At 43.7% G+C, this 13,843-nt stretch overlaps 1 protein-coding gene across 3 annotated transcripts in view; it reads right to left on the bottom strand.

Moving 5' to 3' along the window:
* Positions 1–13,843, bottom strand: part of HECW1 (HECT, C2 and WW domain containing E3 ubiquitin protein ligase 1) — a 314,499-nt gene that overhangs the window by 188,310 nt on the left and 112,346 nt on the right. Inside the window, exon 1 of one of the 3 annotated variants that reach the window (XM_057549481.1) lies at positions 13,175–13,230. The exons of the other annotated variants lie outside the window; for them this stretch is intronic. Within the exon in view, the coding sequence (XP_057405464.1) occupies positions 13,175–13,219 (45 nt within the window). The 5' untranslated portion in view covers positions 13,220–13,230. Of the gene's footprint in view, positions 1–13,174; positions 13,231–13,843 lie in introns of those variants that run through there. 3 annotated transcript variants of the gene reach the window in all.

Genomic DNA, 13,843 nt, shown 5'->3' with positions numbered 1-13,843 from the left:
CTGTACAATGAAGTGAATCAGCTATATGTATTCATATATCCTCTCCCTCTTGGACTTCCCTCCCATCCTCCACATCTAGATCATCACAGAGCACCCAGCTGAGCTCCCTGTGCTATGCAGCAGGTTCCCACTTGCTATCTGTTTTACACATTGTAGTGTATTTGTGTCAAACCTAATCTCCCAATTCATCCCACCCTCCCCTTCTCCCACTGTGTCCACATGTCCATTCTCTATGTCTGTGTCTCTATTCCTGCCCCGCAATAGGTTCATCTGTACCATTTTTCTATATTTCACATATATGCATTAATATATATTTGTTTTTCTCTTTCTGACTTACTTCACTCTGTATGACAGAACCTAGGTCCATCCATATCTCTACAAGTGACCCAATTTCATTCCTTTTTATGGATGAGTAATATTCCATTATATATATATATATACCATATCTGCAGCATTCCATATGTTTTAGTATGTTATATTTCCATTTTCATTTGTCTCAAGGTATTTTCTGATTTCCCTTTGACCCAGTGGTTGTTCAGGAATGTGTTGTTCAATTTCCATGTATTTGTGAATTTTCCAGCTTTCCCTCTGTTACTGATTTCTAGTTCCATACCTGTGTGGTTGGAAGAGAGATACTTGGTATGATTTCAATCTTTTAAAATTTGCTAAGACTACCTTTGTGATCTACCATATGATCTGTCCTGAAGAATGTTCCATGTGTGCTTGAGAACAATGTGTATTTTGCTACCGCTAGATGGGATGTTTTATATATGTCAATTAGTTCTATTTGATCTAAAGTATGGTCCAAGTCCAACATTTCCTTATTGGTTTTCTATCTATATGACCTATCCCTTGTTGACATTAGGGAATTGGAGTTTCCTACTATTATTGTATTATTGCTGGCTGCTCTCTTCAGATATGTTAGTACTTGTTTAATATATGTTGGGGCTCCAATGTTGGGGGTACATATACATTTATAATTGTTTTATCTTCTTGATGAATAGGCACGTTTATCATTATATAACGACCTTTGTATCTTGTTAGAGTTTTTGGCTTAAAGTCTACTTTGTCTGATATAATTATAGCTACCCTTGCCCTTTTTTGGCTTCATTTGCATAGAATATCTTTTTCCATTCTTTTATCTTGAGCTTATGTGTGTCCTTAAAGCTAAGTCCCTTGTTGGCAACATAAGTTGTGCCTTTTTAAAAAAAAAAAAATCCATGTAGCTACTCTATGTCTTCTGATTGGAGAATTCAATCCACTTACATTTAGAGTTATTACTGATAGATAAGGACTTACTAGTGCCACCTTATGAACTGTTTTCTGCCTATTTTGAAGTTCCCTTGTTCCTTTCTTCCTCTCTTACTGCTTTCCTTTGTGAATCGATGATTTTCTGTAGTGGTATGCTCTGAGCTTCTCTTTATCTTTTGTGAATCCAATTTAACTTTTTATGTTGTGGTCACCGTAAGGCTTACATAAAACATTTTATAGATATAACCATCTATTTTATGCTGATAACTAAACTTTGATTGTATACAAAACTCTACCCTTTTACTCCCCTTGTCTTTAATGTTTTTGATGTCACAATTTACCTCTTTTTATATTGTGTATCCATTAACAAATTATTGTAGCTAGTTATTTTTAATACTCTTGTCCTTTTCCTTTATCCTAAAGTTATGTGGTTAACCCTCCACTATATTATAGTATTAGACTATTCTGAATCTGACTATATACCTACCCATATCAGTGTGTTGCATATTTTCATATGTTTTCATGGTACTAATTAACATGTTTTCATTTCAGCTTAAAGAATTCCTTTCAAGCATTTCTTGTAAGGCAAGTCTAATGGTGATAAACTCCCTTAATTTTTGTTTGCCTGTAAAAGTCTTTATTTTGCCTTCATTTCTGAAGGACAGATTTGCCAGGTAAAGTATTCTTGGTTGGCAGTTTTTTTCTTTCAGTGCTTTGAATGTATCATCCCACTCTCCACTGGCCTCCAAAGTTTCTGCTGAGAAATCTGCTGATAGCCTTATGAGTGTTCCTTTATAAGTTAACAAGTTTTTCTCTTGCTGCTTTAAAATTCAATTTGTCTTTGATTTTTGATGGTTTTATTATTATGTGTCTTAGAGAGGATCATTTAAAGTTGATTTTGTTTGGTGAGCTTCATGAACTTGGTAATACAGATCTCTCCCCAGATTTGGGATTCTCAGCCATTATTTCCTTAAATAAGCTTTCTGCTGCCTTTTCTCTCTCTTCTCCTTCTGGAACTCTAACAATTTGTAAGTTGGTTCTTTTGATGGTATCCCATAGATCATGTAGATTTCATCACTCTGTTTCATTCTTTTTTCCTTCTTGCTCCTCTGGATAATTTCAATTGATCTGTCTTCAAGCTCACTTATTCTTTCTTCTGCTTGGTCAAGTCTGCTCTCTATTGTATTCTTCAGTTTAGTCATTGTATTCATCTACTCCAAAATTTCTGCTTAGTTCTTTTGTATGTTTTCCAAGTCTTTGTTAAATTTCTTATTTTATTCTTGTATTGTTTTCCTGATATTGTCGAATTACTTATCTGTGTTCTCTTGTATCTCTCTGAGTATCTTTAGAACAATCATTTTGAATTTTTGGCCAGGTAATTCTTAGACCTGTTTCTTTGGGGCCAGTTTGGAGGTTTACTGTATTCCTTTGGTGGAATCACATTTCCCTGATTCTTCATGATCCCTGTAGCCTTGCATAGGGGTCTGTGCAATTTAAGAAGCAATCATCACTTCCAGACTCTATAGACTAACTGTGGTAAGGGAAGACTTTCACCTGTGGGTGGGAACATGCTGGAGCATGTTGTGACCTCACGTCTAGTGTTGCAGGGTGCTAACTGCAGGGGATTTTGGAAGCTCTGAGTCTAGGGGGACACAGTGTCTCTTTGGCCCAGGCTGGTGGGGTTCACAGCATTGACAACTTTTTGGTTCACTGATCACTGTTGAGGGGGTCTGTTGTGGCTGCCAGGGCTATCGTGGTCTTCAGCAGTCTCTCCAGGTCCAGCAGCTAGGGACCAGGGCACACAGTGCTGGTGGCCAGAGCCAATGGTGTGCACACACTCAACTGTGAGGTGCAGCTGCAGGTGCTGTGTAGTGGCAGGGGCCAGTTGCAGACACTCATGTAGTGGTGAGGGCCAAGGCAGGCAGCAAGGGCTGGGGCCAACTGTGGGTGCTGTGGCTTTCAGCACATACTACTGTTCCTGCTGAATCTTGCCACGAGTGCACAGCAGTGGAAGCTGGAGATGGGGGTCAAGCGAGGGGTGTGCAGGTGCACAGCTAGAGGGGCTAGCTTCAGGTAAGCACAGTGATGCAGGCCAGTGACAGAAGACAGTGCCTACTTTGGGCCCACAAGCAGCTGTGGGGGCTTTGGCTGTTAGTCGTGCTCTCCTGTGGCTGTACGGTCTCCCCTTGAGTGTGTGCACACAGTGCAGGCTGATGACAAGGGTCAGGCTGGCAGCACGCAGGTGCACAGCTGGAGGAACCAGCCCCGAGTGCATGCACGATGGTGGTCAGCCATAGGGTGTAGAGGATGGCATCTTACACTTGTGCATCCTCAGAGGCCTGGGCTGGCTCCTGTTGTGGTTCCCAGGCTCTGGCAGGGGCAGGGAGGGACCCAGATAGTTTGCATGAGCAAACACGAATACCTGTGGGGCAAAAGCTGCTAAAATCTGCAGTGGTTCCACTGCAGCTGTGCTGGTCATTGGTTCCTTCTTCTTTGGTAAAAGCTGCTGGGTTTGTTTATAGAGCAGGTCACTGTGAACCACAATCACTCCCACCTCATGGCGGCTATTGGTAGATCCTGCTTTTCTTCCTTGTTCCTAGCCATCTTGACTTTGCTGGTCTGGGTGCAGTGAAAGCCAAGAGGGATCTTTGCGTGATGCCCCCAAAGCCTGGAGAAGCTGGTTGCTCATTCTGCTTTCCCTTTCCTAGTGAGGAGAACTCTTTCTAGCTGGGGAGTTCTCTTTTGGTGCTGAGCAGTGCCAGCCTGGGGAACGGGATGATGCAGGCAAATGAAGCTGTCTTCCTTCTCTTCTTGTGTGATTATTCTCAGGTTTTCTGTTGACTATGTTGCTAAAGTTTCTTAAGTGGACTCCACAGATCTCCCAGAGCTGTGTTTGTTAGTGGATAGCTGTCTAATTGTTGATCTTTGTAGGGGGACAGAGATGGGGTCTCCTTAACCAGCATCTTGATGATGTCATTCTCACAGTTTGTTTCCTACTCTGGTATTTAACCAAAAATTGATCTTAGCCATTGGTTTAAAGATGATTTTATATAGTATAATAACCAATTAATGTTTTATTCCTACTTTGCAAAGAGATGAAAAATTCAGGAATGGATGTTGAATTTCCTGAATCTGGAGTGAACAGATGGACAGTCTGGGCATTTATGGAGATTGTGATAGGCAGGTGTACAATATGGTTTTGCGAGCTCGAGCTGGTTGGTGCTCCCCTTTCTCTGCCAGCTCCTCCCCATACCACGAGGCCCAGAGACAGGCAATCAATTCCACTAATTCTCAGCTTTCCTTTCTAACAAATGGAGGCCAGAATAGAACTACCTCACTGAGTTCTCCTGAGAACTAAATGAGATGAAGCGTGTACAACACTTAGCATGAAGGCTGGCACATAGTAAATGCTCTAATTCAGGCCAATTATTATTTATATTGTTAGTTGTTTTTTAACCTATGACCTTTTATTATTAAGAATTATGTTAGAAGATTGTCTAATATTTGATTCTTTACTTTACAGACCAGAAACATGAAGCGGAAAGAGGTCAATAGAGGGACATGCTTGGCTGGCTGTGAGAAAGAGATGTGACCAAAAGGTAGTTCTGGAGGCTCTATCAGCCCTTTCCCTATGGCTAGATCATTTTTCTGCTAAGGCAGACTGTATTATAAATATACACCTCAGGACCAAAAATGCACTGTCTGCTGTGTCACACTCATCTGGATTAACTTAATATGCTTGGAGTCTTGTCCATATTTTTCTATCCTCAGTTTTCCAACAAATTCATGTCAAGCTGCTCTTTTAATCATTTTGCAAGCAAAACCTGGCCTTAATGAAATAAAGAAAAAAATAAAAGCAACAGTGCAGTGATCTTATGTTCACTTCTACACCCTTCAGTTGGCAGATGAGATAGCTGATGAGTGCATCTCCCTCAGCTCACTTTGGAGCTGATCTTAGGGCCCATGGACCTGGGATGAGGGACCATGGTTAGAGATCCTGGGATGGGTGGCCATGGTTAGAGATCCTGGGATGTGGGGTCACAGGGCTGATGTGGGCAGGGAGGTGGGGGTGGGCAGAATTTCTGGAGGAGTTCCATCAGAAGACAGGAGAAGCAGGTAGGGAGTTAGGGATCAGGCTGAATATAGGGCAAGTATTTGTCAGCTCCTGGGGGAGGAAAGCTGTTTGAGGCAGGGCAGCATTGCTTTCTCAAGGACCAGCACTGGGAGTGGGCTTCTATATTATGTGGGTATTTAGGAATTCTGGACTGAGTTGGGATGGCTTGTCTCCTCTGTTTCCTCCTCCATCTTCAACTCCCAAACACCAGGAGGGCTGGAGGGGCCCTTTCAAGCCTTTGTGGCAGGCAGAATTCTAAGACGGGGCCCCAAGATTTCCTGCCCCTGGTATATGAGCCCTGCATAATCCCAGGGACTGTGAGTTATTCCTGTGACTAGGTTACATTATATGTCACAGCTGACTTTGAGAAAGGGAGATTATATTGATGGGCCTAACCTAATTACAGGAGACCTTTAAATTTGGGTCTAGAGGTGAGAGAGGGAGAGAAAGAGAAAGGGAGAAGGAGTGAGAAAGAGAGAATCAGAGATTCAAAGTGAGAAGGATTTGATGTGCTATTACAAGTTTGAAGAGGCAGCAAAGAAATGGGAACCTCAGTCCTACAACCACAAGGAACTGAATTCTTCCAACAAGATTGAGCTTGACAGCAGGATTTCCCCTAGAGTATCCAGATGAGAACTCAGCCTGGCTGACACCTTGATTTCAGGTATTAACCTGCAGTACACTGAACAGAGGACCCAGCCATCTGTGCTGAACTTCTGACCTGCAGAACTGTGAGCTAATACATGTCATTTTAACTGCTAGCTTTGTGGTAATTTGTTCTGTGACAATAGAAAACTGAGACAACTTTCTTCACTTTATTTCCTTGGTGATCCACAACTCATTTTCAACACATTGTTTTGCCTTGCGAGAAATATCTGCCTCATCATAGAACCAACAATGGTTATGTTTCTCCTGAGCAACTGTGGTCAATTTTCATCACCCTGGAAACTATGAACAGTATAACTATCCTTGTTCCTTTTCTAGCAAGGACCGATTGAACACTTAGAGATCAGTGTGCCTGCTACTGTCACGGGCACACTTAGCTGATCCTGGAGGCCCACTCTTCACTGGCAAAAAGTACATGCTCATGTATTTTGTAAGTTAGCCTGAAATCTTTTCTGGATCAAGGCAGGGCATGTGCATGTGTACGTACACACACACACACACACACACACACACACACAATTTTCTTTGTGTTTACAGACTTTTAGGACACTTAGTAGGGGCAAGAAATTGGCAGTTCATGATTAACAATTGAATTCATAGCTTTAAATTTAAAACACCAGGAGAGGTGTTTGGAGGCAAAGAAAAATATATTAACTATATTATTTGGAAAAATAGCTACCCTTTCTAAAAATGAGTTTATTCCATTTCCCAACTTTTTGGAAATACATGTGTGTGGATAATACACTTAATACAGTATATAGAATAATTTATGTTCTGTATTATACATGTAAGACTTATCTCTCTAGTCTCCTTGAATGACAACCTCCCCTTAAGTAACAATCCTTTTATGATCCCATGTTCCTTCTGTAACTGCAACCATTTTGTGTGCTGATGCACTGACGGGTCATACTAAAGTCAAACCATGCCAGAATATATTCTCAAAGCCAGGGGGACAGAAGTCAGGGAGGGTGCCACAAAAGTGCATGAGAGGGAGAAATGCAGATAGAGAGGTGAGCCAGGGGCTGCTGTGAGTGTCACAGGGGGAGGCTTGCCCATCATCATCACTCCTGAGGCCCTAGAGAGCCATAGGGAACCTGGCATCTTCTGTTAACAAATTAATCTTTGACAAATGGGGCAACTCACTGCTTCACTGCTTCACTACTTCACAGTTGGAGATGTGACCAAGGTTTGCTCAGAAGGCTGAGGATTCCTGAACTGGGTATCTCTGGATGAGAAGGAATGAGCCAGGGGAGGACGGGGAGGAAGGATGCTGTGGGCAGAGGGAAATGCAGCAGCAAAGGCAGGGAGATGCACACCAGCTCGGTGTTTGGGGAGCCACAAGCCCTTCCACCTCCCTGAGCTGGAATGTGTGGTGGCTGTGAGGCTCTGCAGGGGATGGGCAGTTCCATGTTTGGGACATTTTAATTATTTTTGTTTCTTTTTTATTGTGGTATATGTTTAGGAATTTGAACTTTACCATATAGGTAAGAGACAGCCATTGAAAGTTTGGCTTTATTTTTCGGTAAATAACATTTTAACACATATATGTGGAATCTAGAAAAATGGTACAGATGAACCAATTTGGAGGGCAGGAACAGAGATGCAGACATAGAAAATGGACGTGTGGACACAGTGGGGGAGGGGGGCGTGGGATGAACTGGGAAATTAGGACTGACATATATACATTACCATGTGTAAAATAGATAGATAGTGGGAACCTGCTGTATAGCACAGGGAGTTCAGGTCGGTGTTCTGTGGTGAACTAGATGGGTGGAATGGGGGGGGGGTGTGGTTAGGAGAGAGGTCCAAGAGGGAGGGGATATATGTATACATATAGTTGATTCACTTTGTTGTACAGCGGAAACTGACACAGCATTGTAGAACACGTATACCCCAATTAAAAAAAAGATAAAATTTAAGAAGTAATATGTACTCACTGAAGACGATCAGAGACGCTCTGGACAGGGGACTGCCATGCTTAGATTGTGCTCTGAAGGTTCATTGTATGATAGCCTAGAGGCCACAGTGCAGGGGTTTTCTGTAGGGGCAAAGGGCCTCTCCAGACCAGGGGAGGCAGACCCTGTGGGGGTGGACCAGCATCAATCCTGAAAGCTCCCCAGGTGAGTCTGAAACCCAGCAGGACCCTTTGGGGCTCCTGGGCATGGAAGCCTTTCCATGTCCCCCGTTTCTTGTTTGTAGGGAACAGACTCCAGCCTCCATAACCTTTCCTGAGTTCCAAAGGGCAGATTTGAACAGCTGCTAATCAGGGAAGAGAGGGGATGCAGAGACAAGGGAGGAGCAGTCAAGAAAGAATAGTGCAGCCTTGGGGCAGGGTCCTGGTTCCCCCTCAAGGGATACACATAACAATACCTTTGAGCTCTTCTACAGAACTAAAACCCCCAACAAATGGAAGATGTCAGCATTCTTCATTCCAGAGAAAATCACCTGAGGCCAGATTAAAGGAACCAGAGAAGCTCATCAAGAGAGTACCTGATACCAGATTAAAGGAGTGCAGGCCCTGCAACTCACCCTAATCTTGTCAGCAATGCCACCCTTGAACTATTGCTCTAAAACTCCTCCCTAATCCTACCGAGTTGGGGGACACAGTTTTTGAGGGGCGCAAGCCCACTGTGTCCCCCTTTGCCTGGCAAAGCAATAAAGCTATTCTTTTCTACTTCACCCAAAACTCTGTCTGAGATTCGATTCGGCACCAGTGCACAAGGCCGAGTTTTTGGCATCAAGTCCAGGGTGGACCCCAGGCTGAGAACCATGAATTTAGAAAGCACAAGATAGAGGCAGAGGACTAATTTGGAGACAGCTGTAATGGTCCAGGCAAACCCTAAAGAGGGTCTTGACAGTATGGTTAGGAGAGCAGAGCGGAGGCTTGTACCATTGGATGGTAAATGGATGGAACTTGGTGACTGATTGGAAGAGGGTGTTGAGGAAAAGAAAGGAGTCCCTTTGGCCAATCTCTTTCTTTGCACTCTCTTTAAATTTAGCATCTCTTTTTTACAGATTATGAACTTCCTCAAAATCACTGTCCTTCAGACGCTGGTTTTGTCCTTTACCACCAGCAAGTCCAGCTAAGGATGGAGGAGTGACAAGAGTTAGGTCTTTGCATCTAAATCTATGAGGTTGGAGGAAAAAAAAACCTGCTTTAATTCTACTTTTTAAAAACAGCTTTTAAATTAATGAACTGCAAAACCTCTGCGTAAGTTAGATCATAGGAAGTATGTCAGCTGCCTTTCCATCTGGATCAGACAGTCTGTTCAGTGAAAGACAAGGACTGCATTTTGCACGGAGCTCCCTGCAGCCACCCACTCCCTCTGACTGAATAGACAGGCAACGTGAGGGATCACCCGGGGAGGGATGCACACGGTTCATCCACAAGAGTGTGTGGTGAGACTGCAACAATATTTACTCCTCACAGAATGAAAGATGTTCCGGAAAAGATGCCCATAACATGATTTTGCTTTCATACAAACCATTCCCCCCTCACTGACTTGCTTTAAAATTTCTAAGATGTATTCCCATGGAAAAATATACCTAGGTTCTAGGCAAAATGTGTGTGTGTCTCTCTCTAGTGCAATGTCTGTCGTCCCGTGACATGGCACAGGGATACTCATCTTCCATGAGAAATTAAGAAAAGCCCACTAAGGTCCACGGATGGGCTTGCTGTTAGCCCCTAGGCACTCTGCCACCTCAGGGCCCTCATCCCCTGACAGCAGCAGCTGCCTTACCTCCAAATGCATCGTGGAGGTTCCTGCTCCCTAAAACTTGCTGGATCACGTGATGAGTGGGTACCTCCCCTTCTCTCAGATGGCAGGAAAATTCTTGCTGTTTCATTAAATACCGGTCAGCATCCAAGAACCTCATACCGACCCCCTCTGCCTTTCCAGGGGCTGTGTGGGAAGCCGAGGTCCACTCTCTCGTTGCCTACATTGTGATTTTCTAAGACAAGGTCTCTAAGCAAAAGATGCACTTGGGCACTGTAGTACTTCTGACCTAGTTCTTTTCCCACATATATTTGTTAAACTATAATCCACAGTTCAGGCATCATTTTGAACTACTCCTCGTTCATCCATCCATCCATCCATCCATCCATCCATCCATCCATCCATCTCACAGGTACTATTCTTGGGGCAGTGAATTCCTTTAAAGAAAACATCTTGAATGAAGGAATTAAACCCTTGATTATGGGTAGCAACTCATTATTTTTGGCACTTTCAACCTTTCTGTATATTGTTTAAATATGCGTTTAGCTTCACTGAAATCTATGTATTTTGCAACCAGAGCGGTGGAGGAGACCCACAGAGAAACAGTTACAGGATCAGCTCATGAGACTCATCATACAAATCAATCCTTCCTGTATCCTCACTACATGCTGGGCAAATGCTGAGAGCATCCCTGGCAGTATTTCCTCTCATCCTCAGACAACCTTTTAACAGTCTGATGAAGCGTGTCCTATTTTTATCACTCATCTATATTGCTGTAGATTCAGAAATTGAGCCTCAGAGAAGTTTAAGGCCACCAAGTTAAGTGGCCGAGCCAGGGCCTGGACCCATGCCTATTGGGTACAAATGTTTTATGGAGGGCCTACCACATGCCAGGTGTTGTTCTAGCCAGTGCTGGGGAATAGCTCTGAATAGGACAGGCACGTGCATCCTTGACCTTAGAGGCTGTACTTTAATACCGGGAGCAAACGCACAGAAATTACACCATGAGCACCACGAGTGAAAACAAAGCATGATGGAGCCTGGAGACTGACTGCAGGTGGGTGGAGACTGTTTTACGTTGGGTGGTTATGGAGGCCACTCCGAGCAGGCCTTTGACATTGAGAAAAATCCTAAATGAAGAGGGGGAGTACGCCATTTCAGTACCTGGGGGAAATGTTCCCAGCATGAAGTACAAAGGCCCTGAGGGCACACTGGGCTTGCTGTATTCAAGGGTGGGAAAGACAACCAGTGAGGCTGGAAATAAGTGGAAAAGAAGGAGGCAGCAGTAGGTGGGAGCAGCCCATCTAGGACCTGAAGGCTATGGAAAGAATGTTGTATGAAAAAAGCCAGTTTTGAGCAGAAATGTTACGTGATGAGATGGGAAAGTTCCAGCAGAGAGGAGAATTGACTATGCAGGAGACAGATCCCAGGACCAGAGTTTCTTAGAAGGCAAGGTGGGCTAGGATCCTGCGCACAAATACAGAGGTTGACCTGAGATGGTGGGAACAAGAAAGAACAGAGCCTGTGACTCCACGTGCAGGCAGGTTAGCAGAGTGGCTACTGCTGAGGCAAGCTGGTTGGGTTCTGATGGCCTCCATCGTCTCAGTGAAGGAAGGCAGGTCATCAGCTGACGGTGGAGCGGGAACAAGTGCTATAGGTTTGAGGAAAAAGAAGAAACTATGAAATAGCCTTCTTTAAATGTGGGAAAGGGGAGTGCTTCCTGGAAGTGCTAAAGGGCCCTTGAGATTTGTGGTCAGAAAGACTCTGCTGCTGCCTAGAACAAGTAAAGGGTAGACAGAATTGGGTTTAACCAAGGTTGGACTTTGCCAGGTGAGAGTGACAGAGAGATAAAGGGGCAAGTTATCTATGGAGGAATCTCAGCTCAGGAGGGAGGTGAAACATGGGTGCAGTCGTGTAGTTAAGATCAATAGACTGCGGGCAAAGAAGTGAGCTGCAAAGGGGGGAGATGATGGTCCATGAGTGGTGTACTTGGATCTGAGAGTTTGGAAGCGATGCAGTCATTGGTGTTGGGAAGACCTAGAATAGAACCACGGGAGTCGACGGCTGAGGTAGGTTGGCCTTAGGAACCGAGAAGCCAGAGCGTGGGATGGATCGTCCCTTTTATATGAATATGGAAGCCATCAAGAATCATAACAGAATTATCTCTTAGCTGCATATTATAGTACCAGTCTGGGTAATAAGAACAGTAGTCACTGATTTTTGCTCATGCTCATATACAGGATTAGACTCGTGGAGGACAGAACTCTGGATGCATAACTACTACTTCTGGACCTTAATTCTACATGAGTAATCCTGATGGTCAGGAGTATGAACTCATTTTCTGGCATCTCTGTTTTACTGTTTGGGAAATACAGGGCAGTGGGGTATTTTCTCTAACATTTGGCAACAAATGCTTGCTAAGTGAATGAGAAATGCATTAGTCCCATTTTAATTTGCACAACCCAAGTAAGAAGAAAGATTATGAGAAAATGGTATTACCCGTTACTTTATTCCATTCTTTTTCTGTATTATTCAAGAAAGGATTCTAAGAGTGGCAACTGAGTGTAAAAAGGAATAAGGCAAAAAATGCCCATGTAACTGTTGGGTTTGGGTATCCAACTGGCCTGAAAGGGTCTCTTTCTCCCCCTTCAAATTCCCACAGCTAGGAAGTCCGAGAGCAGGGATTTGAATCCAGTTCTGTTTGACTTCAGTGTGATCTTCACTTCCTACTCTTATTAGTCCTACAAGGTGGACTAATAATTAGTCCAACAAGGTAGACAGCATGTTTGTGTGTGTGCATCCCCTCCCCCACCCATAAGCAATAATTACCCCCATGTCCTACACCTGGAATGGAGGTTGTCCACACTTCCTTTTCAGTTCAAAGTATTTCAACAATGCATATTTGGGATGTCTGAGGGCGCAATGCAGAATCTTCCTAAGGCAGGTTATCTGAGAGAGCTCCACCCATAAACCACAGGATTGTTTCAGGTTATAAATAACTCTTTGAAAAGTTAGATTCTCCTGCCTGAATAAACCTCCTCCTTGACAAGTCTCCCCCTTTCCTCACCAGTCGTCACTGTGTACCCAGGAAAGCAAAATCACCTCAGATTGGTTAAGTCCTTTAAAAAAGGTAACTAAAGAGACTTAGAAATTGCTAGAAAGGGTCTAGAAAGAAAAAGAATAATGACTTCAAGTAGCTAGATTAAGAAAAAAAATCTTAGGTTAATGTTGCCAATTTTAAGCAAGCAAGATTTTGTTTTTAATCTGAAAGTGTAACACGCAAATCGGCTGATAAAATTAGAAAGGCTCCAGTTAAACTCAGGGAACTCTCTAAAACAACCTGTTAGTGACTGCATAAATGAATCTAGTTGGGTGCACAAATAGCCGTACCCATAAACTGAAGCATTAACGCTAAGGTTCTACTAACCTCCTCTGAAATGCAGTCCTCTTTAGGTTCTGACAGAGCAGCCATTTTTCGTAAAAGTTAGTTGCAGTCAAGAACGTGGGCAGGGAAATGGTCCACAGCCCCGGGGGAGGTATAAGAAGATTCCGAGGGTCAGACTCTGCTTTGGATCCTAGGGCTGCCTGATAATTCTGACTTCCCCTTGGCTGAACACAGACAGGGGCCTTTACACCCTGGCATATGCCTGAGGACTTCACTCATTTAAGGGCTTCTGCTACCTTTGCTAAGAGCAACACAGGAAAACTCCAAAGGAGAAAAAAATTATCTCTGTGCATCAGAATGCACGGGTTTGCTCCTGAGTTTTGGGACTCCTTAATGAAACAGCCCTGGAGAAGACCCCTGATCTAAAAGTGTGGGCCCTGACTCCCCAGGCAGCCAAAGTACCTTAAATCCGGGGCCCAGTTCAGGTGGTTGAAAGGGGTAGGACCTAATGATCTACCAGACACAAGATTAATTATTGTGAGGGGCAGGGAGAGCGACAAACCCTTGAGTAAGCACATTTGATGGCTCTGCTCCTCAGGTCAGTCTTGTAGGTCGTGTGTTTTGAACCAAAGAAATGAGGAGAGCAGAGTTAATCCGCTCGTTAGTCAACCTGAACTTTGCTCTCCTCATAGACCAAGAAAGACAAAAGCA

The sequence above is a fragment of the Balaenoptera acutorostrata genome, chromosome 7, assembly GCF_949987535.1.
Source record: "Balaenoptera acutorostrata chromosome 7, mBalAcu1.1, whole genome shotgun sequence".
Lineage (NCBI taxonomy): Eukaryota > Metazoa > Chordata > Mammalia > Artiodactyla > Balaenopteridae > Balaenoptera > Balaenoptera acutorostrata.
This window is presented reverse-complemented; position numbering and strand designations above follow the sequence as displayed.